The following is a 23,717-nucleotide window of genomic DNA, read 5'->3' on the forward strand; positions in this document are numbered from 1 at the left end:
CAATTCAACAGCAGTATACTGTATACTCGTCTGACAAATAGGTCAGAAGCCTGAAAAATGCATACAGAAACTCCACGCCCTCTTAGGCCTTTCCCCAACACAGCTTATTGCGGTCTTGCCCCTCATAATTGTGTTGGCGTGAGGCTAAAGCAAGACCAGTTGTACCGGAGGGGGGTAGCTGGAGGAACACAGTTGCAGCGATTATCTTTTCATTTTGTTTCCATCTATGGAGGCTGAAAAAACCAAATCTCATCTTTCTCTTAATGAAAATGGGCATGGTTGTTGTTTAACGTCGTTGTCGTTTTTGTAGCTTCTCATGTCAGATATGATGTTGTCCTATCTGGCGGTGGAGTGGCATTGCTACTCGGCCTTTTGGCTAAGGCCCTGTCTACATTACTCCTTAAACGAATAATTATTTAGCCTAAGCCCCGCGTCAGCCACACTAACCCATCGTTTAAGGTCCCCCGTCTTGGATAATTTTTTCCACGGGCAAAAACGCTATGTATTTCTTGAATGTCCGGCACTTAGCTTTGTATGGACTCATCGATCGTTTACAAACTGAGTTCGGAGAGGAAGTGACGCCAGAAAGACCGCACCCCACACAGGACGTGACGTCAGAAAGAACGCGCCACAGCCAGCTTCATAACAAGCGGTATCGTAACTCGGAGGTAACCACTGAACAGATGGAGGCGAGTCATCCAGACACGCCCGTGTTTCTCCTTCTTGTACATGTACAGACGCTTGTGGAAATCACACATGAATGCCCCAAGAGAAGGAAACTCAGACGGCAACATAGCAGTTGAACGGCAGCTTGGTGGGATATGTTTGTCAACGAGTGTGTTGTGCCACAGAAACGGCAAGAGAACTTTCAAATGTCCAGGTCAGCTGTGACTACTTAGCGAAAAACTTGGTCCATTTCTTGAAGGGGAGACAACGAGAAATGTACTAATATACAGTATATATTAGTACAGGCCAAAAGTTTGGACACACCTTATATGTATACTGTATATTAGGGGTGTGGGAAAAAATCGAATTCAATTCGAATCGTGATTCTCACGTTGTGCGATTCAGAATCGATTCTCTTCTTTTTTTTTTCAATCGAATTTTTATTTATTATTTATAACAAACATTTTAGAATTGTTTATTTTTATTTTTTATTTTTATTAATCAATCCAACAAAACAACCTCTGGGAGGTTGGTTTGTGACCGCACATCACAATATATAATGTGTGTATATATATATATATATATATATATGTATGTATTGTCAAGAAAAATAGAAACCCTCACCTAAATTAGATTAACTATAGACCTAAGATAGGCTATATTTCCCCCCTAGTAATTGCGAACAGCACGGCAGAGACACAAGGCCTAGAACGAACCCGTATAATCAATAGAATGTAAATTATATTTAATCAATGTATTTAATCAATGTATTTAATCAAGAAGGAAGTTTGTCAATGATCATGTGAACTAAAGCAGTAATGGTGTCAGGGAAAAGGTTTAAGACAAATGGAGATAAGATTAGGGAAAGTCAGAAGAGAGACATATAGGCCCATGAGTAGAAACTCACACATAGCCACCCCTGGACCCATAGAAGTTCCCTAGCAAACAGGGCTGTCAAGGCAGAATGGAGGGACAGGGCTAGCAGTCGAAGTAAAAGTTGAAGATAAGTTCGAGATAAATGAGAGGGCGAGTAGAATGCTATAGCAAGCAATACATTCCTAGTTCAAAATAACCCTCACGACAGTACTAATTAGCCGGGTGGGGACGGAGTGATATACTGGCACTTAATTGTACAGTTGGAAGAAGGGAGGAACGGGGAGAAGGGTCATCCAGGTGAATCTGGAATAGACTGGTTGGTGCGTAGCTAATAAGTATACGGTAGCCAAAAAGGGGAGAGTCGAGAATGAACTAAGAATCGACCGATGAATTGTAGAATATAGTATGACTCAGTATAGCCCCATAGGAGTAAGAGGTGGATTGGTTGGAGAGAAAACCACCCCCCATAACCGAGGGTATATAGGAGTGTAAAGAACATTATTTCAGGGGATTCCTTACGTGCGCGTAGCATCGAATGGGCAATCGAGAGGTCTCTTTGCAACTTGGACTGGAACAAAGAACTTTGCCCAAAAACTCTCCAAGAAGAACACGATTCGACAAAGCGAGAGACGTCGCTCCATTCCGATCTCCCCCTGTGACCAAACGAGAGGACCAGGACCTCCTGTCCTACCAGAGGAACCAGGGTGTTGGCCCCGCGAGCCCCCAAGGCTCGCACAGGACCGACTCCACTGCTCCTGCTGGCCTCCCTCTCCGGCCGGCACAGCAGAAGCCCGACGACGGATCACTCGGCCGGGTGACACGTCAAGGTTTGCCCTAATTCAAGAGACTCTTTTCAGCCACTTTCGACCCAACCCCGGCCCCCCTCCAGGGGGACCTCTCAAAGTAAGACCCAATTCGAACTTTCATTTGAACTGAATTAGACACCCTTTGATGATTTATTTGTTACTTTTTATATCTTTTTATATTTCAACTTCTCATGATTTTTGTGAAAGGATTCATTAACGCTGTGCAATGCTTGCGCCATTGAACCCGCATTAAGGGGCATTATATCAAGATTCATGAAGAACCTGCATTAAAAAACATTATACCAAGAAGCCAAATTTGCATCCTTTCAACCTTTCACCTACCGACACGTCCTCGACGATAAACCATAGGATCACAGTGTGTACAACACCTAGCTCTCAAGGGTCACTCTAATGGAGTCCACTAACGATTATGTCCTGTAGGCTGTTCATTTCCAACGCCCTCAAATCCAAACCTAGTCAGTAACAAAAGCCAAGATTCATAGAGGCAAGCTACCATTAAAGCAGCGGGAATTGTGTGTATTAACCTCGACCTTGGAAAGAGAGGCTTCTCTACCGAGTGTACCACAAGGGGAAGCGGGACAGACGCTGAATCAACACAGGGTAGTAGAACTAGGCGCATTGCCTCGCCATCCAGCAGAGTGGCGCCTACGTCGGTGGAGCAGCGCGGAGGACCCCGTCTGCACCGAGAAGGACAGGACCCGTGGTACGGAGTGCTGGAGTTAGACGACTCGCAGGAAGGAGCTTGTAAGTCAAATAACGGGAATCTAACAGTATGTATGTATGTGTGTATATATATATATATATATATATGTTTATATATATGTATGTATGTATATATATATATATATATATGTATTTATTTATATATATGTATGTATATATATAAATATATGTTTATATTTATATATATATATATATATATATATATATATATATATATATATATATATATATATATATATATATATATATATATATATATATATATATATATATATATATATATATATATGTATATATATATATATATATACATATATATATATATATATATATATATATATATATATATATATATATATATATATATATATGTATATAATTTATTTATATTTATACATCAGGGCTGTCAAACGATTAAAATAATTTTCCGCGATCAGTTAACTCAAAGTGAATCGCAGATGGGTATAATTTTTCATCATTAATAAGTGTACCGAAGACAGATCATTCGTGACAATGTTTTAACCTTCTCTATTAAATAATAAAATGTAATATTGAGCCTGCTAATCATTCTGAAATTGACAACTCGACCAGAACATATTATAAAAATAATTTACAGATTATTTCAGCCAGCTGGAACGCTACAATACATTATATTACATTATTTTGTTAGGTTTGGTGGCTAACAGGAAGCTGTACATTAAGGAGAAACCCTAAATGTAGTTTAACTAGATGTAAAGCTTAGCGCTTCTATTTTGAAGTGTGCGATTGGTTTGAGAAAGTGTCATGACAAGCTTTAATGTTGGATCAACTATTATTTATTAGCCTTTATTTAACCAGGTAAAATCCCATTGAGATCAAAGATCTCTTTTCCAAGGGAGACCTGGCCAAGAGGGCAGCAGCAAGGTTACATTAAAAACAGTAAACAAATACATAAAACATCACATTTACGACATTAAAACTTGCTCACATAACACATGTGCATACAGACAAGGTAGACTGCAGTCCTTTCACAGAAGCTTTAAGCTCATTCAACGTAACAAGGGTTTAAAGTTTAATATTCGATTGTAGGTTATTCCAAGCCTTGGCTGCTGAAAACCTAAATGCTTTCTTGCCGAGTTCAGTTCTTACTTTGGGTACGACAAATTGCAGAACATTCATTGAACGAAGATTGTGACTTCCTTGTTTCTTTGTTAAAAGACAAGACAGATAAGATGGAGTGATACCCAGAATGGTTTTGTAGATGAAAACATACCAATGATTGAGGCGTCGAGCACTTAAAGATGTCCAGTTAACCATTGAGTATAATACGCAATGGTGAGTAAGGGGAGCGCAGTTGGTGATAAATCTCAGTGCACCGTGGTACACACTATCCAGCTTGTGGAGACAACCAGCAGTAGCATTCATGTACAACACATCTCCATAGTCAATAACAGGTAAGAAGGTTGTTTCCACCAATTTCTGTTTCACAGTAAAAGAAAAACAAGACTTGTTTCTATAATAAAATCAAAGTAAAAGTTTCAGTTTTTTTACAACATACTGAATGTGCTCCTTAAAACTCAAGTGGTCATCAATTAAAAATCCTAAATATTTAAAAGCACATACTAACATAATTTGTTGCCCATTTCTTGTTAAAATGTTCTCACACAGTGCTGATCTTACAGTTTTTGATGTGGTAAAGAACATACACTTTGTTTTCTCTGCATTTAAAACCAGTTGAAGATAGCAAAGTTGTTCTTGTACTCTGTCAAATGCATGTTGTAGATATTTAAAGGCCTCAGCAGGAGTGGGTGCTGTACAGTATATGACAGTATCATCAGCATAGAAATGGAAAGTTGAGTTCGGAATATTCTGTCCAAGATTATTTATGTAAATAGTGAATAATAATGGGCCCAACACAGAACCTTGAGGGACACCCTTTTTCACTTGCAGTACATCCGAGGAGGAACCTTCTATCTGAACAGCCTGAGTTCTACTTGTGAGGTAATTTGCAAACCATCCAACTGCTTGCTGAGAAAAACCAATAGCTGAAAGACGTTTGATTAAAATGACATGATCAACAGTATCAAATGCCTTTGAAAAGTCAATAAAGAGGGACAGACAGCACTGCTTCTTGTCAAGAGCTTCAGTTACATCATTTATAAACTTCATAGCAGCAGTAACAGTACTGTGATTTCTGCGAAAACCTGACTGAAATGGTGACAGAATAAAGTTGGTGTCCAAAAAGTCTTTTATCTGTTCACTGATAAGGGATTCAAGCACTTTTGCCAGAACAGAGAGTTTAGAGATCGGTCTGTAATTATTTAGATTACTAGGGTCACCTCCTTTTAATAGGGGGATTACAAGGGCAGATTTCCAATTCAAAGGGATTTCATTTGAAATTAGTGTAAGGTTAAAAATGTGAGTCAGTGGTTCAGCTATAATTTCAGCTGCCAACTTGAAAAAGAGCGGCTCCAACTTATGAGCCAGCTGGCTTTCTAGGTTTAAGTTGCTTTAGAGCCCTCATGACCTCTGTTGTGGTAAAGGGCGTAAAGTTAAAAACCCGGGTATTTTCAACGGTTCTTTCCGGAGTTAGCGGAACTTCAGTAGAGTTGGCAGAATTGTAGAGAAAACCAGAGGAAATAAAATGATTATTAAAATGACTACCCATTTCTCTTCTGTCACTTACTCTGACACCATCAACAAGTATACTAGGTGGGAGATTGACTGAATTACAGCAGCCGGACAAAGATTTGATGATTTTCCATTGTTTGAGGTTTGCTGTTGTTGTGGAGAAATAAAATTCTGATTTGACTTTCCTTTCTGTTTGCAATAAAAAAAAAAAGTCTTCTTTCGACATCCTGCCGACTGTCTTTCATTTCTGTTGAACTTTTATGTCATCGTACTTACTAAATCAGTCACAGTAACAATCTACTATAAATGTTATGTTATCACTGCAACTTAACTGCAAACCTGAACACTGAAGTGAAGCACCACCCACATCGAGAATGACGCGCTCAGCAGATGTTTGCTGCAGGGATGTCACCTCTTCTCACGGCGAAAAATAGTTGGATCTTTGTTTTTGTATCACCTCAATCGTAGGTTACTAGTTTACTAGTTCACCATTACATCAGTGAAGAAAACCCAGGATAGAACAGTGGTTAAGACTGCTGCCTCTGAGTCTGTAGTACTGAGTTCAAAACCTTGACTTTTAAAGTTGAGGAATTTGTTTTACCTCTATCATATATCACTGATTGCATTTGTAAATAAACAAATCATGAATCAACAAGATTCTGGATAGTTTAATAGTCAACCCTGTGGGCTCCCCAGAATCCCAACTCAGCAAGACCCATGATAGCATAGTGGTTAAGACTGCTGCATCTCAGTCAGTAGTGGTGGGTTCAAATCTCTTACTTTGAAAGTTTAGTTGCTTTGTTTTACCTCTAGAATAGTTCACTGATTGCATTTGTATATGAACAAAAATGAAGACATAACAAGACCCTGGATAGCATGGTGGTTAAGACTGCTACCTCTCAGTCACTCGGATGAGGTTCAAATCCATGACTAGGAAAAGCTATGTTTTTGTTTCACCTCTATCATAGTCCACTAAATGCATTTGTATATGAGCGAAAATCAGCTTATGACGGGACCCAGAATAGCTCAATGGTCAACACTGTGGGCTCCCAATACAGGGGTACTTGGTTCAAACCCCAGACAAGTAATCATTAATTTGGCTGAATGTCGTCAAAACGACATAAATCGAGTAATGTTATGTGCTCGTTGCTTGAATAACATAGAGTTAAAAAATTAAGTCAATGCTAAAGATAATAATAATTGTCAAATAGTCATTGAATACACCTCAGGGGTTACCTGTGTGTGTGTGTGTGTGTGTGTGTGTGTGTGTGTGTGTGCGTGTGTGTATGAGTGTGAGCGTGTGAGTGTAATTCCTGAGGTGGGGGGAATAGCAGTAAAACTTAATAATAGAGAGCGTTGACCAATGAGCTCTCCTGGGTACGATTAAAAAAAAAAAAAAGTTAATTGGAACAGTTAAAAAAATAATTAAATTAATTAATATGTTTTCATTACATGTGGAGGTGAAATATATCTTCTGACACCTCCAATCAAAGTAGTTGCAAGTCAATTTACTGGATTTGAACCAAACACCCTTTATTCCAAGTCAACAGTCTTGCCCACTGCGCTATCCTGGGATTGGGAAATCTTGTATCCGGCTTGTATAGAAAGCTAATCAGAGACTTGTTGCTGGGTAAACTACACTTTGAACCAGTGGAATAAAACTCTGTCAACCCGACTGGTATTGAACCCAGGACTGTTTAATCCTATTCAAGAGTCTTAACCACTGGGCCATCCTGACACTGGTAAGCCATTCTTTCCGGCTCATATAAAAAGCTAATCAGAGACTTAAGGTGGAACAAAATACTACTAACTTACCTGGGATTGAACCCAACACCCTTAATTCCAAGTCAACAGTCTTACCCACTGTGCTAACCTGGGTTGTGAGAAAGTTTGTATCCGGCTTGTATAAAAAGGCTAATCAGGGACTCTTTCCTGGGTAAATTACACAAGAAGTGGACCAAAATTCTGTTAACCCGACTGGTATCGAACTCAGGACTGTTTATTGCATGTCAAGAATCTTAACCACTGGGCCATCCTGGGTCTTGTGAAGATTTTTTTCTGGCTCATATAGAAAGGTAATCGAGACTTGTTGCTGGGTAAACTACACTATAAACCAGTGGTATAAAATGCTGTCAAACCGTCTGGTATTGAACACAGGACTCTTTAATCCTAATCAAGATTCTTAACCACCGGGCCATCCTAGCACTGGTAAACCATTCTTTCCCGCTCATATAAAAAGCAAATCAGAGACTTAAGGTGGAACAAAAGACTACCAATTTACCTGGGATTGAACCCAGCACCCTTCATTCCAAGGCAACAGTCTTACCCACTGAGCTATCCTGGGTCATGTGAAATCTTGTATCCGGCTTGTATAGAAGGCTAATCAGGGACTCGTTGACAACTCGACCAGAACATATTATAAAATAGTTTACAGATTATTTCAGCCAGCCGGAACGCTACAATACATTATATTACATTATTTTGTTACGTTTGGTGGCTAACAGGAAGTCGTACATTAAGGGGAAACCCTAAATGTAGTTTAACTAGATGTAAAGCCTAGCGCTTCCATTTTGAAGTGTGCGATTGGTTTGAGAAAGTGTCATGACAAGTTTTAATGTTGGATCAACTGTTTGCAATAAAAAAAAAGTCTCCTTTCGACATCCTGCCGACTGTCTTTCATTTCTGTTGAACTTTTATATCATCTTACTTACTAAATCAGTCACAGTAACAATCTACTATAAATGTTATGTTATCACTGCAACTTAACTGCAAACCTGAACACTGAAGTGAAGCACCACACACATCGAGAATGACGCGCTCAGCAGATGTTTGCTGCAGGCATGTCACCTCTTCTCACGGCGAAAAATAGTTGGATCTTTGTTTTTGTATCACCTCAATCGTAGGTTACTAGTTTACTAGTTCACCATTACATCAGTGAAGAAACCCCAGGATAGAACAGTGGTTAAGACTGCTGTCTCTGAGTCCGTAGTACTGAGTTCAAATCCTTGACTTTTAAAGTTGAAGATCTTGTTTTACCTCTATCATATATCACTGATTGCATTTGTAAATAAACAAAAATCATGAATCAACAAGATTCTGTGGGCTCCCCAGAATCCCAACTCAGCAAGACTCATGATAGCATAGTGGTTAAGACTGTTGGGTAAATAAGTAAATAATTACAAACACACTGAAATTATTTGTTTTCTCATGTGCGTTGTGTTAAAATTGTGTAGCTAAACAACTAATAAAAACATGGAAAATACTTTCTTTTGTTTCTGACACTAAAATCACTTGAGACTCAGGCCAGTGAGTAAAAAATAGGGCTTGGAAAATTAGCAAAGCCCCTGTACGGACAAGCCAGCAGTGATTAAAATATTCCTAAAAGACAAATTAGAACTTTATGAACCTCTGATGTAAAGTGAGTAACATTTTTTTGTATACATGTCGTCCTATCACAACTAAGCCTTATGTCTAACCTTAAAGGGGAATTGCACTTTTTTTTGTCAGAGTCGGAGTGAAGTTGGTAGAGTGGCTGTGCCAGCAATCGGAGTGTTGCTGGTTACTGGGGTTCAATTCCCACCTTCTACCTTCCTAGTCATGTCCGTTGTGTCCTTGGGCAAGACACTTCACCCTTTGCCTCTGATGGCTGCTGGTTAGCGCCTTGCATGTCAGCTCCCGCCATCAGTGTGTGAATGTGTGTGTGAATGGGTAAATGTGGAAATACTGTCAAAGCGCTTTGAGTACCTTGAAGGTAGAAAAGCGCTATACAAGTACAACCCATTTATTATTTGTTGTCTTATCCTCATTTCACGTGTTATTACACCTCTGAATGCAAATACATTTTCAATGAGCCACTCAACAAATAGGTATTGTGGGTAGTTTATTGTATTTAACAATCAAGCACTGATATGTAAAAAACAAAGTGTCCTGGCTCAAAGTAGTCCACAGGTAAATATGTTGCATTTAAGTTAAATGTGCAAGTAAAACAAAGAGCACAGGCAATATGTTGTTATAAAAGAAATATGAAAAACAAGAAAAAGCTAAAATAATCTCAATTAAAGTTTAATTTGGCTTGTTTGTTCACTAAAGGTCTCATCAGAAAGCCCAACGTCTGCCTTTTTTTTTTTTTTTTTTTTAGCAAATTTGCTGATGAGGTCTCCCTTTTCCCACTTGACCCCCACTCATGGACAACAACCACATTCACCAAGAATAGCTCTGATCTTTGCATTGCTGCACTCTCGTCACCATCTCCATGTAATGCTCCATTGTTAATCTGTTAAATGCTTACACTCGGTTATTTATGGGGATTTTGGGGTTTAGGAACATGCGGCACTTTACATCAATGTATGAAGTGTTAATGCTCTTAACTTGACAATGACAATAAATTGAATTGAAAGTCCAATTGTCGGTTTAGCTGACTCGCAATTGTATGTCTTGCAAGGCTTTCCCTTTCTGCACCTGCAACAGTCACAGGTAAAACTATCCCAAATTTTAAAGTCTTTTTTACTTTGTTGTTGTCAGCTATTACGGTCTCATATTTATACTGCTATGAAAACAAACAACACATATTTGAGTAATTTACTTTTTGTGTTTCAATCATTCAAATGTCCCACTATGACCACATTGAACACATCATGATGACATAACCGGCCTTAGTAATCTGACGAAGGTCATTATTAGAACTTAAATGCATCATAATACAAGTCAATGCAGCCGCCGAATGGGTGCACACTGGAGCACAGTACGACAGTGATTTGTGTGAAACAAAAAGTCACACCGTTGCTTTACAATAAACTACAGACTTGTTTTTTTAATTTTTTTAAGAAGTGGCGACTTGTCCTGAGTGTAGCGCGGCCAGATGACACCTAACGCCTGTCAAAGGTAATGTTACAGACATATTAAATGAATGAGCAAGTTGTTTCAACCCTCGGTAGTTGTGCTGCCAACAAAAAGCTTTAATGTTCTGTCCTGCTCTTACACATTAAATGTTTATTGTATGTAACATGCATATTTTGTACTGTTTACTCTCACCTTTTCAGTCAAAATTGTGGCAATTTTTAAATAAAAGTCCACAATGTTGCAGTGTTTCCCACACATTCATTTATTTGTGGCGGCCCGCCACGAAAGAATTACGTCCGCCACAAATTTAAAAAAATATATATATATTTTTTTGTCCTGTCCAGCTTCTCAGGCAAATCATATAGTTGATGTAGATGCCCATATAGGCTGTTCAGATATACTTTACAAAAGAGAAGTGTAGGATACTTCGCTTGTTGCCTTATTTGTATTTGACCACTACTGTTTTCAGTTTATTTGTTACTGACTGTGGCAGGACACCTCTGCCTCTGTTTCACTTTATGTTGCTGGTAAATAATATGGTTGTAGTAGTAGGCTAAAGTTACATTATTTAGTATGCACTAATTAAAGGGGCAGAGCTTTAAGAGACATTTTAGCTTTTATATTTTATAAGATATATTTTTTGTAAGAACCACAATTAATATATTTCAGTGAATAACTTATTGTTCAAATCTGTATATAAATATGTACATAAAGTGTTGTAATTATATTGTAAAATGGATGGATGAAAGAATGGATGGACGTTTAAAACAAAACTGTTATTATTAATTAGTAAGTATACATTTTTTGAGCCTTTTTAGAGAAAATCATATCATTGTAGTAAATTATGCAAATTACTCGATTATGTCTGTCGTAGTCTCACCCACCATTGTCAACTGTATATGAAGTCAGACTTATCTTCATTGAGTGCACGCAGATACGCACATTGGCTGACTTTAATTTATAAGGCTCTTTTAGGTTTAATACCTCCATACTTGTGTACTCTGTTACAAAGAAAAAGCAGCTCTTACGCATTACGTTCTAACAATTTGTATGTTTTAACTGTTCCTCATGTACGGACTGAATTTGGCAAAAGAGCTTTTGGCATTGCTGCCCCTATGGCATGGAATGAATTGCAGACGAAACTGAAACTTACAGAACTACTTCCATTTGGAGCCTTCCGTTCTGTCCTGAGGGACAAACAGCGAGAGACGTTTGCACAGTGCCTGTGTTTTTAAAGATGTAAATCTCTGTTGTTTTACACTTCTCTTATGTATTTTAAAATGTATGTCTTAATGTATTTATTTTGAAACTGCTCTGTGACATGTGCTGTTGACCTCTTGGCCAGGTCACCCTTGTGAAAGAGATCTTGATCTCAATGGGTTTTCTTATCTGGTTAAATAAAGGTTCTAATGTCATGTGACCACGCCCATAGCCACGCCCCCACCGCCACAGGTATCTTTGCAGTTTATGGGAAACACTGTGTTGTATATTAATGCATGTACTTGACTGAAAAAGCACTATACTTAATGCATCTAAACATGTAAGAAGCATATTTACAAGATTGTGTTACACACAACAATAATGTCACACATGTTATATGTGCTAATGTTGCTAGAATGTAAAAGTTATAAAAGTTCTGGCAGTTGATTTAAAACCCTGCAGCTTCATTTGCTGCTGCTGTTCTCACCAGCACACTTGTGTTTCTTACACTGGTACTTATAAGAGAATCTTTCATCACACACACTGCAACTCAACACTTTCTCACCTGTGTGTGTTCTCATGTGTACTTTTAAATTCTGTCTTTCTACAAACGTTTTACCGCAGATTGAACAGGTAAATGATTTTTCTCCAGCGTGTATTTTCAGGTGTATTTTAAAATACTGTCGTCGCAAAAAATCTTTACCGCAGAATGAACAAGAAAATGATTTTTCTCCATTGTGCGTTTGCATGTGTTGTTTCAAACCACTTTTTAGTGCGAAACCTTTACCGCATTCTGAGCAGGAAAAAGGTTTTTCTCCAGTGTGTATTCTCATGTGTTGTTTCATACAACTTTTTCGTGCAAAACTTTTACCGCATTCGGAGCAGGAAAAAGGTTTTTCTCCAGTGTGTATTCTCTGGTGTATTTTCAAATGATGGCTGTGAGTAAAATTTTTACCGCAGATTGAGCAGGAAAAAGGTTTTTCTCCAGTGTGTGTTCTCATGTGTTTTTTCAGATGACAACGGTAATCATAAGTTTTGTCACAGTGAGAACATTTAAAGCGTGTGTTGTCAGTGTGACATGTCTTATCAGCTTTAGAGTCGTCATCATCAGTGTCAGGAGAGTGTGACGTTGTGTCGTCACTATCTGATAGTGGAGCTAAGAGCTTGTCTGCTTGTGATCCTCCACAGTGGTCTCCATCAGCTTCTGTTGTCATGTGTTGAGTTGAGCTGCTGCTTGGAGACTCCACCTCTCTCTTGTCCTCACTTTCACCTTTGACCTCATCATCTTCACTCTTCACAATCACACCAGTCAATGGCATCTTGGTGACAGCAACCTCCTCCAGTCCTTCAAGATGCTCTCCCTCCTGACTGATGCCGTGTGCCTCATCTTCCTCTTTAAAGTAGAGGTTCAATGGGTCCCCCACTTCCTTTTTAAGGTGAGGGGTCTGCGGGGCCTGGTCTTCCTCTTTGAAGTGGTATGGTTGTGGCTCTTCCTGCTCCATCCTAAAGCTCCACTCCTGTTGCTCAGGTAGAAGATGTTCTTCACAGACGTCTGCAGGCCACAAGAAGACAAACACATGTTTTAGAACAGTCAGATTTGCTCAGTTTGCCCTGCACCAGCGTAGGTTGTGATAATGTCTCTAAATGATCTCATCAGTCACCGCGTTGATATTCAAGATGTCATAACCATACTATACATGAGGGAATAACAGAAGCAAGGTGTTATTTACTTGACGTCACATCCGGCTCGTTAACTATGCAAGCCTCGTAGTGTTGGGCCAGCGAGCCTCCTGTCATTGGCTGTATTTTGCCTTTCTTGGAGAAAAATGCCTTATGCTTGTGTTGTTTTAGGCTGTTGGATCCGTTCAAAACACAAAAGAGATAAACATTTCTTCAGAGTTCCTTGAGAGGTAACCAAGAAGGGTGAAAGAGTGCAATATTTGATGAAAAGACGAGAAAAGCGGCACGCACTCCAATCGAAGAAGGCAGAGCCAAAGAATGCACGAGTTTGCAGTGATCACTTTATTAAAGTTTTTTTTTTTTATATATATACAGTTGTGCTTATACCTTTCCATACCTTGGGAGAATGTAAAAAATGTATACCTTTGGGAAAAATGTAAACCTACTGTCAGGTTCAAACATCGATGACATCTATTAAACAAGACAAGAAGCAAGGAAATAAACAGAGACAGAATTACATTTACCTCAATTTGAGGAGAGATGCGTACACCTGTACCCTTGTACAGTCTCATCACGGCCTAACGGAAAAAGGTTCACGTCTCCTCTTTAATTGGATATTCCCTGTTTACTAAGGGTGTAACGGTACATGTATTTGTATTGAACCATTTCGGTACGGGGGTTTCGGTTCGGTTCGGAGGTGTACCGAACAAGTTTCCACACGGACATATTAAGTAACGTACCGCACATTGTGTAAACAATGCACACCGAGGCACAACACACGGCATGCTAGCAGCGACCGGGCTAGGACAACATGCAAAAGCCAGAGCTGGAAGACCATCCTGCCTTGTTAAGATCTCCCGTTTGGGAACACTTTGGCTGTGCGGTGCGATACAACAATGGAGGACGAGAGGTGGACAAAACGAAAGCGGTTTGCCGACATTGTTCGCGTCGCTTCAACGAAGATAAATACGTGCGTCGTGCATACACCGCATTCAAGCAGCCTCTCCTCGGCGAGTCAGACAGGGCTAAAGCAATAACAAATGCCGTTGGTGTAATTATAGCAGCAGATTCAAGATCAAGATTCAAGATGCTTTATTATTGTCCATTCTTTAACATGTACAAGACATAAGAACTGACATTTCATTTTCGGCACAGTCCCACTAAGAGCAGACATACGTTACAGGGGGACAAGACGGGACCGCCAACGGATCGCCACTTACAGCGCTCCTTAAAAAAGGTGGGAAAAAGGTGATATTTGGAAAGGGGGGAAGAGTACAAAAAATATCAGTCTAAGGCTGGAACCTCGGGAGGGGTCCAGACTGAGTCCAAGGAAAAAACCTCACATAGCATAGCACACATAAACATGATACATATAATCACAACAACTCACAACAGAGGGGGGGGGGGGGGGGGGGATTTTTGCGGGGCCCTGGAGGCCGGCCTGCTGCTATAAAGCGCTACTCAGTCGTCCATTACCCCGAAGAGGAATTAAGCAGAATTTAAGACCATATTGCATAAAAAACTAGATTTTGACCTACTTCTATGGTGGAAGAACAATGAGCCCACATATCCTCTTACTGCCAAGTTAGCCAGGCACTACCTCGCCACACCTGCTAGCTCCGTGCCCAGCGAAAGGGTATTTTCCACAGCTGTTGACATTGTAACTGCAAGCAGGTCTGCTCTTTCTGCAGACAATGTGGATAAACTGATTTTTCTGGCAAAAAACATGAAGATTGAATGAAAGTCACCAGAGTTAAAGGCTGGGGGGGGGGTGGAGTTAATCTGAGGCTGAGTTGACTTGAAACTGTTTAATGTTGCACTTTTTATATGTAGAAGAAAAGTTTTGTCATTTTATTTAATTTAAGCAACAACTGGAGGCAGTTTAATGTTGCACTTTATATGTAGGAAGGTTTTGTTAAGAAACCATTCTGAGCCTTACCTTATTTAGTTTTTCATTTTATATATGTTGACCACATTAACCCTGGCAGTCGACCCTGTGTGTTATATGTATGTTATTGTTATGCTTAGCATTCATGACTGCCTGCTGTTGCACTGATCAGCCTAGTGGTGGCTCACATCTATCTCATCCAGAGCTATTTTAAAGCAATGTAAAAAGGATAAAGCCATTGTTTACAAATTTGGTAAATAAATAACCAAAAAATGTATATACATATATTTTTTTTACTGTACCGAAAATAAACCAAACCGTGACCTCGAACCAAATTTTTTGTGTACCGTTACACCCTTACTGTTTACATAACAACATCTGTTTCTAAAGGAATGGGGGGGGGGGGGGGGGGGTATGTAAACAGCCATTGTTTTCGGTCACATTAATACAAAAGAAAAAGATGCCTCAGGCTTGGGCTGGTCCTGGATTGAGCTTGGGCAAGTCTTGGATCACAATAGATAACCCCCGTCTCCTCCCATTGTACAAAGCGGAATTTTCCAAGCCTTTGGCCTGGTTCAACAAAGACAACCTCTTGTCTGTTCATTGGGAACTTTGAGAACGGAAAGTTTTTTGATAATTTACATAAACATTTACAGACACCTACTTTTCAAAATCCAGAATCCTGGCTAGCATATGTTTGTAATAGTGACATAAGTTTGACTAATGGTAGTAACTTATGAAAATGACTCAGCAGGCAGTTTCTGGTTTTGTTTTCTCAATCTTTTCTTCTCTGCATGTTTGCTTCCCTCGCAATGCTGTTTCTATGATTATCAACCTTTGCCACCATAGTTGGTCAGTTTCTGCAAAGTGCAAAATTAATTCTAAAAGCAGGGGTCCTTTGACTTATTTTTCTTATCACAACTAATTCTAAAAATGACGTATTGCTGCAACCAATCGAGACACGAGCTATGTGGACATGGACACAATCGGATTAAAAGTCTAACCAAAATAAAAATGCTTCATGTAAACAGGCCATTCAGAATATTCTGACCCAATCACACACGTTCGGATCAACATTTTTTTCCAATCGAGACGGGTGGTTTATGCGGATAGTCATTCGGATTGTAGCGCATGAAAACACATCTTCCGAAGTTCAGGTTGAAATGATCCTTAGTGCGCATGTCTTTGAAGTCAGAATTACATTGGTGGTGGAGCGGGGACTACATTTAATAGTCTTGGAATGAAGCGATTGTCTTGCTGCTGTCTCTCCACATTCAACATGTGCAGAAGTAGCGTTATAAACTGTTGAGTTTGTTGATCTAAAACGAGACTAGCAAAACCAAAAGTATGTTCCGGATTGTCATGTGTCGATGTAACAAATAAAGAAGGGATCCAGTTGTCGTCTTAACCAGCTCTTTTATTCACTACATTACAGCTACTCCGAGTGAGACTGCTTGCCTCAGACACATACACAGAATTTTGTAACAAGAGACGCGCAGCAACTTTTACATAACACAACATGGAGGGCACAGAACAGCTTCATTTCAAAAAGAGAGGTAAAACAAAAGTAGTGAACAGAAGGAAAACAAAATAAATACTGTGATAATGTCGGACAAGCAGAAATGTTTGTTTACAGCAGAAGTATGCTTCTTCTTCAGCCGCACCTGCAGTGTGCAAACTCGTCCAAAGGATGGCGCCACAGCCCAATCGACGCCATTCCGTGTACAGTATGTGCTGCGCATGTTTAAGTATTCTAATTTAAGGTGTGATGCATTAAAAGGCACGTCATCATCGGATAATGTTTTTCAAGGTCCATGTAGACATTCTAATCCTAATTATGATCAGATTAAATAAACTTTGCCTATGTACACGTGGCTAGTGTTTCACTCTCTCTCGTATGGGGGATCAATATCTTTCTTCCACAAATTTTTTTTTTTTTTTAAATTGTGAGCTTGTTAGAGCAAGCAGTTCCACGAATCACGTATGTCAGACTAGATACCTATATACATACATATACAAATACATAATACTATACTATATCTTCTGCCTGGAGCCGCTGTGACATAGATTACCGCAATACCTCGTATATCACTCAAAAGCGCAAATTCCAACCATTGAAATACTTTGTATAGTTCAAGACTTACTGTCATTTGAAAACAGCATTGCACATAATAATGGCGGCAACAGTTTCAATGTTAGAGGGCCCAAACAATTATTTGGAAACGTCGGGCGGGTCTGACGTATGTGTTATGTCAAAACAAAATCAAAACATGATATTTACCAAGTCTGCACTCTTTATTAACACATTAAAAACGCAAGTACCTAGATTTTTTCAGCAACAGTGCAGCTGCCGTTTTTTTTTTGTCGTTTTATAGCGCGCAGTCTCTCTGTATTTCACTTTGGAGTGTTCCCGAACGTCAACGGAGCGCCCGACACGGACCAAAATATACGAAAGCAACCCGACTCCATTAACACACATTCTTTTAGCGGTTTTATACAGCATGATAGTACATGTAATATGTAATTATATTGATGTTAAATATAATGTACACATGATAGTACATGTAATATGCCATTTTATTGATGTTAAATATAAAGTACACATTATTGTACATGTAATATATCACCATATTGATGTTAAATACAAAGTACAGATGGTACATGTAATATATCACTATATTGATAAAAGATGCGTTATGATGACACCAAGTCAGCTTTTCTGCTTGGACACAATGTGAATGATACCAGTGAATGTTTTTATGTGAACAAAGATTGTTTTTAAACTACACTTGTGTGTCTCTCTATGCCCCCAACTGAATGTGTCATATTTAGTTTTGATAAATTGAATTTGCCTTATTTTTATTTTGCTAAATCCAAATTCATGCACATTTGTTGTTGTTTTTTAAATGCACATCTTTGTGTATTTGTGGCTGCTTTTCTTTTTTCAAAATACACATACTCCTTCAAAATGCACATTTTGTATATTGTGTATATCTGTATTTTAACTTTATTTTATCCTTTATATTTTTAATATAACTTTAAAAAAATCTGTTTTACAGTTAGCTTACACCATGGTTCAGAGAGGAACATTTTTATTTCCCTGCATGTCCAGCACATGTTGAAAATGGACAATAAAGATGACTGACTCAAACTAGAGTAAATATTGGAGTTTCTTTTGAGCAGCGAGAGATGTTGAAGAAGGAAAGGATTTAAAAACGGATGTTATGTGCACTTCATGTGGGTTAGTTCTTCATGTGTTGCCTACTTGTACTACTAGTAGTTACAGAACTTTACAAACCTTTACTTCTGACATGCGCTTGGAGAGTCTTTATGGCAAGCTGTGTCCCAACTGAGCAGGTCTTTGGTGATTGTGTCTGGCAGCCTGTGTCAGTAAAAGTCTGCTGGCTGGTTGTATCTCTCTGTGGAAACACATTCAACAATGCACTTAGTGAGCAATACTGCACTCCAATATCATTCACACACAAGCATTACTGCAACTGTTAGCTAACTAAATCAATGGCAAATAGAACGGAACGCTGACATTTTGTAGCTAATCACTGAGCAGAAAGGTGTAAATGCACATTAGGCCTATGCCGTTATTCAATAAGTCAATTAGCCAACAATAAATGAAATTGAAGACGCTAAGTTTCCCACGTGCATGCGTGTTAATGGGCTTCGAAAGAAGGATTTAGGATTCAGCAGCTGCGCGCGTTTGTGCCATAGTGCGGGGGTCAGCAACCCGTGGCTCTAGAGCCACATGTGGCTCTTTAGCGGCGCCCTGGTGGCTCCATGGAGCTTTTAAAAAAATGTATGGAAATGGAAAAGAAATGGGGTGAAAAATATGTTTTTTGTTGTAATATGGTTTGTGAAGGAGGACAAAAACGACACACACTTTCTTAATTGTTAGAAATCCCACTGTTTATATTAAACATGCTTCACTGATGAGAGTATTTGGTGAGTGCCATTTTGTCCTACTAATTTCAGCGGTCCTTGAACTCACCGTTGTGTGAACTGTGACTCAACAATTTGTTTACATGTACCACTTTTTTCCCGCCGCCGCCACAGAAAGACGTGTTTTATGCCACTCCTTTGTCTCATTTTGTCCACCAAACGTTTTATGCTGTGTGTGAATGCACAAAGGTGAGCTTAATTGATGTAGTAATTGACTTGTTGGAGTGGTAATCAGGCATATTTGGTCAGTGCGTGACTGCAAGCTAATCGATGCTAACATGCTATTTAGGCTAGCTGTATGTACATATTGCATCATTATGCCTCGTTTGTAGGTATATTTGAGCTCATTCAATTTCCTTTACTTATGTCCTCTGTGTATTTAATTTGCATGACACATTATCTGTATGTAATATTGGCTACATTTCAGATAGTTTGTGTGCCATGTTGTTCCAGATGACAGCAAACATTACCTAGCGTGCTAAATATTGTAATAAATCTATTAAAAGAAGACAGCCTGCCGTGTCCTTTAACTTGGACACACACACATCTATACCTTTGGCCATTAAAAGCCAGTAATTTCCAGGAGTTATCTCACTTTGCCTCTGATTTACTAATGGTTTCTAATGTTGTAAAAATGTGTGTGTGGGATGTTTATTATGAGCACGCTGTGAAATAAACTTTAAGAACTCAGCCAACACGCCTTGTCTGCATCTTCTATGATTAGACAAGACAACACATATATTTGGAAGGCCATTTTGAAGAAGGATATTTAAAGACAAATTCCATCTTGTGAGACGATGTCGGCCATCCCCGGAAGCTCGGATGGCAGTGTTTCCCACACATTTATTTATTTGTGGCGGCCCGCCACGAAAGAATTACGTCCGCCACAAATTTTAAATTTTTTTTTAAAAACATGTTGTTGTTTTTTTGTCCTGTCCAGTTTCTCAGGCAAATCATATAGTTGATATAGTTGATGTGGATGCCCATATAGGCTGTTCAGATTTACTTTACAAAATAGAAGTGTAGGATACTTCTCTTGTTGCCTTATTTGTATTTGACCACTACTGTTTTCTGTTTATTTGTTACTGACTGTGGCAGGACACCTCTGCCTCTGTTTCACTTTATGTTGCTGGTAAATAATATGGTTGTAGTAGTAGGCTAAAGTTAAATTATTTAGTATGCACGAATTAAAGGGGCAGAGCTTTAAGAGACATTTTAGCTTTTATATTTTATAAGATATATTTTTTGTAAGAACCACAATTAATAAATATATTTCAGTGAATAACTTATTGTTCAAATCTGTATATAAATATGTACATAAAGTGTTGTAATTATATTGTAAAATGGATGGATGGACGTTTAAAACAAAACTGTTATTATTAATTAGTAAGTATACATTTTTTGAGCCTTTTTAGAGAAAATCATATCATTGTAGTAAATTATGCAAATTACTCGATGATGTCATGTTGGCCACGCCCATAGCCACGCCCCCACCGCCACAGGTATCTTGACAGTTTATGGGAAACACTGAATGGGTTCTACTAATTGTGAGTTCAGATATTGTATTTATTTTTTCAGCTTTAATTTTGACAGTACTACATAAGATATGTTTTAATTGCTGATACGGGTTTAGTGATTTTTAAATGCGCCAGAAAATAACCCGTTTTGTACACTGTTGGTGGTGATTCAATGCCCAGTAGTGCGTAAATGGGTTCCTGTAAAGTATTTCTCCAGCAATGGTCATGTGGTGACATTGATTATGGTATTTTGAGAGGTAACCATTGAAGTGGGACATCACTGAAGGGCTAGGTGGGAAACGTACGGCCCGCCACTGACAGAACCAAATACAACCGCATTAGTGTGGGAAAATATTTCAGTTTAAACCTTTGGAACAAGGTGATACTATCAACACCGAGGAGCCAGTTTGCAGACACTATGAAATTCTCTTTACAATGAGATAAAAGACTGTAAAAATATATAAAGACAGAACAATAAGATCATATGGACAGCCTTAATGTTTACATTTTGCTTTATATTTATTATTTAACTTGTTTTTTGCCTGGTTTTGTATCATTCCGTGAGGTGTATATTACTTTTTTTTGTTCGGTTTGTACTTCATGAAGTTTTGCTCTTGTTGTGTTTTTTGTTTGTTTTCATTATATTTGGATGTATTTGTTTGGTTTCTATGCTATCCATTAAGTAAGACTACGTATTATGTTGAAGGGGGCAGGAAAATATAAGATTTTCCTCATCCTGTTCCTTCTCAGGCATTGGTGTGTAAATGTGTGTTTAGTTGCTGAGGTTTAATTGTCTATTGATCATAGATGCACATCAATGAAGGAGATAAATAAAAAATGAATGAATGAATGAGACAAACCAACACGCCTACAAGGTGAGTGCAAACAAAACAGCGCTAATTACACTACAAATCGCGCTAACATTGTTAAGATATAATTCACACATTTCTAACCTACTAGTATTACTTACCGTTTCATTGTCTCCTCCATTACCATCGGAAAATCCATCTTTATATTGGTGCAGGTTGGAGAAGCAGGAGTCTTCGAAGTGGTTTGCACACAGGAGGGGATACTTCTTCACAGTTGAAAGCACATTGCCACAAAAGCTAGCCAGGCACTTCTTACTTTTTCAGATGAGGCCGAAAGTTGTGTCGTGACTTGTTCTGGTTAAAAGAGCAGACAACTGAACATTTTTGCCCATTTCGGTTTCATCGTCGACATCACAGAGCTAGCAAGCTAAGCTAACTAGCAAAGGAAGCTAGCCCGGGAAAGCTTCAAAGTTCCCTTAGACAACCGAGCGTAGATTTTCACACGATATAATCATTATTACTAACGTGAAAATGAAGGCATTAACGCCGATTAAAATATCACACTGCCGTCTTACGTCCCTGGTATGTCCAAACTACTCTGCAGCTGACTTCTTCTTCTTCTTCTTTTTCTTCTTCTTCTTCTTCTTCTTCTTCTTCTTCTTCTTCTTCTTCTTCTTCTTCTTGTTTTACGGCGGTTGGCATCCACTTTAAAGGTGCATTACCGACACCTGCTGGTCCGGAGTGTGAGTCAGACAGTTGTTCTCAATCTAAATCCCCATTTCACAAAAAAAACTTGAAACAAACAAAAAATACATTACAATAATATTGATTATAAATAAAAAATATTAATAATAAAATAAATACCTATTTAACCTTTTATTCAAAAGGCAACTGTTGTGTTCCATTCCGTAGAACATCCTTTGCCCAGACTGCCTTTTCAATAAAAGGACCACAACTATGGAACTCTTTACCGGACACTTTGAAAAGTATACATGCACTTGTCACTTTCAAAAAACAAACAAAATTATGGCTAGTTGAGCAACAATCATGTTCCCATGTTTAGTTTTTACTCATTTTTACTAATTATTTTTTTATCTAGTCTGCACTTTGTCTGTGTTATTATTAGGGTCCGCATGTACCCTGTAAAAAGGACTCCCACAGGGAGTCCTTTGTACAGGGACAAAGGACCCTATTGAAATTGTAAGGTTTTATTATTATTATTATTATTCTTATTTTTCCGCAGCTTTGCACACTACTTTGCCCCCCTTAACATGCTTCAAAACTCACCAAATTTTTTACACAAGTCACAGGTGGATAAAATCCTCAGTGCTGAGCTCTGTAGAACTTGCACCTGGCTCGCTGACAACAAGCTATCCATACACTTGGGTAAAACAGAATCCATCCTGTTTGGGTCCCACATCAAACTTAAGAAAGTCAATGACTTCACCATAAAAGTAGGTGACATTGTTATCACCAGGAAAGATGAGGTCACCTACCTAGGTTCCATTCTAGAGGCTAACCTTTCCTGTGATAAAATGGCAACCAAGGTCATCAAAAAGGTTAACCAACGAACAAGATTTCTCTACAGAATTTCCTCTCTGGTCAACAAAAGCACCTTGAGGATTCTGGCGGGAACTCTCGTTCAACCCTTTTTCGATTACACATGCACCTCCTGGTACCCTAGCACCTCCAAAACCCTCAAATCTAAACTCCAAACATCTCAGAACAAGCTAGTCAGGTTACTTCTAGACCTCCACCCCAGATCCCACCTCACTCCTACCCACTTCTCTAAAGTGGGCTGGCTCAAGGTGGAGGACAGAGTTAAACAACTTGCACTGAGCCTAGTCTATAAAATCCGCTACACCTCCCTGATACCGAAGTACATGTCAAACTACTTCCTTAACGTAAATGACCGCCATAACCACAACACCAGGGGGTGCTCCACTAACCACGTTAAACCCAGATTCCGAACTAACAAAGGTCTTAACTCATTCTCTTTCTATGCCACATCAATGTGGAATGCGCTCCCAACAGGTATAAAAGAAAGGGCATCTCTATCCTCCTTCAAAACCGCAATAAAAGTTCACCTCCAGGCAGCTACAACCCTAAACTAACACCCTCCCCGGATTGC

General features: G+C 38.9%; 1 protein-coding gene across 2 annotated transcripts; it reads right to left on the reverse strand.

Moving 5' to 3' along the window:
• Window positions 1-9,581: 9,581 nt before the first annotated feature.
• On the reverse strand, window positions 9,582-22,275 carry LOC133635789 (gastrula zinc finger protein XlCGF8.2DB-like). Of its 2 annotated transcripts, XM_062029072.1 has the most exons (4): window positions 22,162-22,207; window positions 21,748-21,940; window positions 18,608-18,728; window positions 9,582-13,293 (listed from the first exon to the last, which is right to left on the reverse strand). In XM_062029072.1, exon 4 carries the CDS (start codon window positions 13,241-13,243, stop codon window positions 12,206-12,208), a length of 1,038 nt encoding a protein of 345 aa, XP_061885056.1. In that variant the 5' UTR covers window positions 13,244-13,293; window positions 18,608-18,728; window positions 21,748-21,940; window positions 22,162-22,207; the 3' UTR covers window positions 9,582-12,205. The 2 variants fall into 2 exon arrangements, with proteins under 2 accessions (XP_061885056.1, XP_061885055.1); XM_062029071.1 differs by having other exon boundaries at window positions 21,748-22,275.
• Between the last annotated feature and the right edge of the window lie 1,442 nt (window positions 22,276-23,717).

The sequence above is a fragment of the Entelurus aequoreus genome, linkage group LG20 (genome assembly GCF_033978785.1).
Source record: "Entelurus aequoreus isolate RoL-2023_Sb linkage group LG20, RoL_Eaeq_v1.1, whole genome shotgun sequence".
In the NCBI taxonomy this organism is placed as follows: domain Eukaryota; kingdom Metazoa; phylum Chordata; class Actinopteri; order Syngnathiformes; family Syngnathidae; genus Entelurus; species Entelurus aequoreus.

Coding starts and splice junctions, on each gene's coding strand:
- LOC133635789 (XM_062029071.1), bottom strand. CDS start 13,243: ATGGAGCAGGAAGAGCCACAACCATACCACTTCAAAGAGGAAGACCAG.